Raw genomic sequence first — 409 nt, 5'->3', positions numbered from 1 at the left:
CCTCGACCCCTTTTGTCCGCGCACGCCTCTTCTGGCTGCTACTGCAGCTCGCACCACAGACCGAGCCGGTCTAGTAGATACCATCGCCTGCACAACCGCTGACGGATAACAGAGTAGACTGCGAGCGCCTTTGAGCTGATGCCATGTTAGTTAGTGTTTTGTTTACGTAGTCTCACGTAGCAAATTTAGCCACTAGCCTAACACGTCCTGTGCCCCGCTAGGGGACCTGAGTGGCCTGAGGCCACTGGACGGAAAATACACATAACATAACATAACATATTTGGCTTCGGGAGTTCTGGGAGGGCACAGCCGGCCTTGGCGAGTGAGTCGGCTTGTTCGTTGCCCGGGATGTCGGTGTGGCCCGGTATCCAGCGAACGTGGATGGAGCCTTGTGCGGCGGCGATTTCCT

General features: G+C 56.5%; 1 protein-coding gene across 1 annotated transcript in view; it reads left to right on the top strand.

Annotated features, from left to right (window-relative positions):
• Positions 1-409, top strand: part of MAA_03259 (Reverse transcriptase) — a gene marked incomplete at both ends in the record, with an annotated part of 6417 nt that overhangs the window by 1253 nt on the left and 4755 nt on the right. Inside the window, one exon of the mRNA XM_007821257.2 lies at positions 294-322. Within this exon, the coding sequence (XP_007819448.2) occupies positions 294-322 (29 nt within the window). The remainder of the gene's footprint in view (positions 1-293; positions 323-409) is intronic.

The sequence above is a fragment of the Metarhizium robertsii genome (genome assembly GCF_000187425.2).
Source record: "Metarhizium robertsii ARSEF 23 chromosome Unknown MAA_Scf_4, whole genome shotgun sequence".
Lineage (NCBI taxonomy): Eukaryota > Fungi > Ascomycota > Sordariomycetes > Hypocreales > Clavicipitaceae > Metarhizium > Metarhizium robertsii.
The sequence above is the reverse complement of the archived record's forward strand: the minus strand, read 5'-3'. Positions and strand labels throughout refer to the sequence as shown.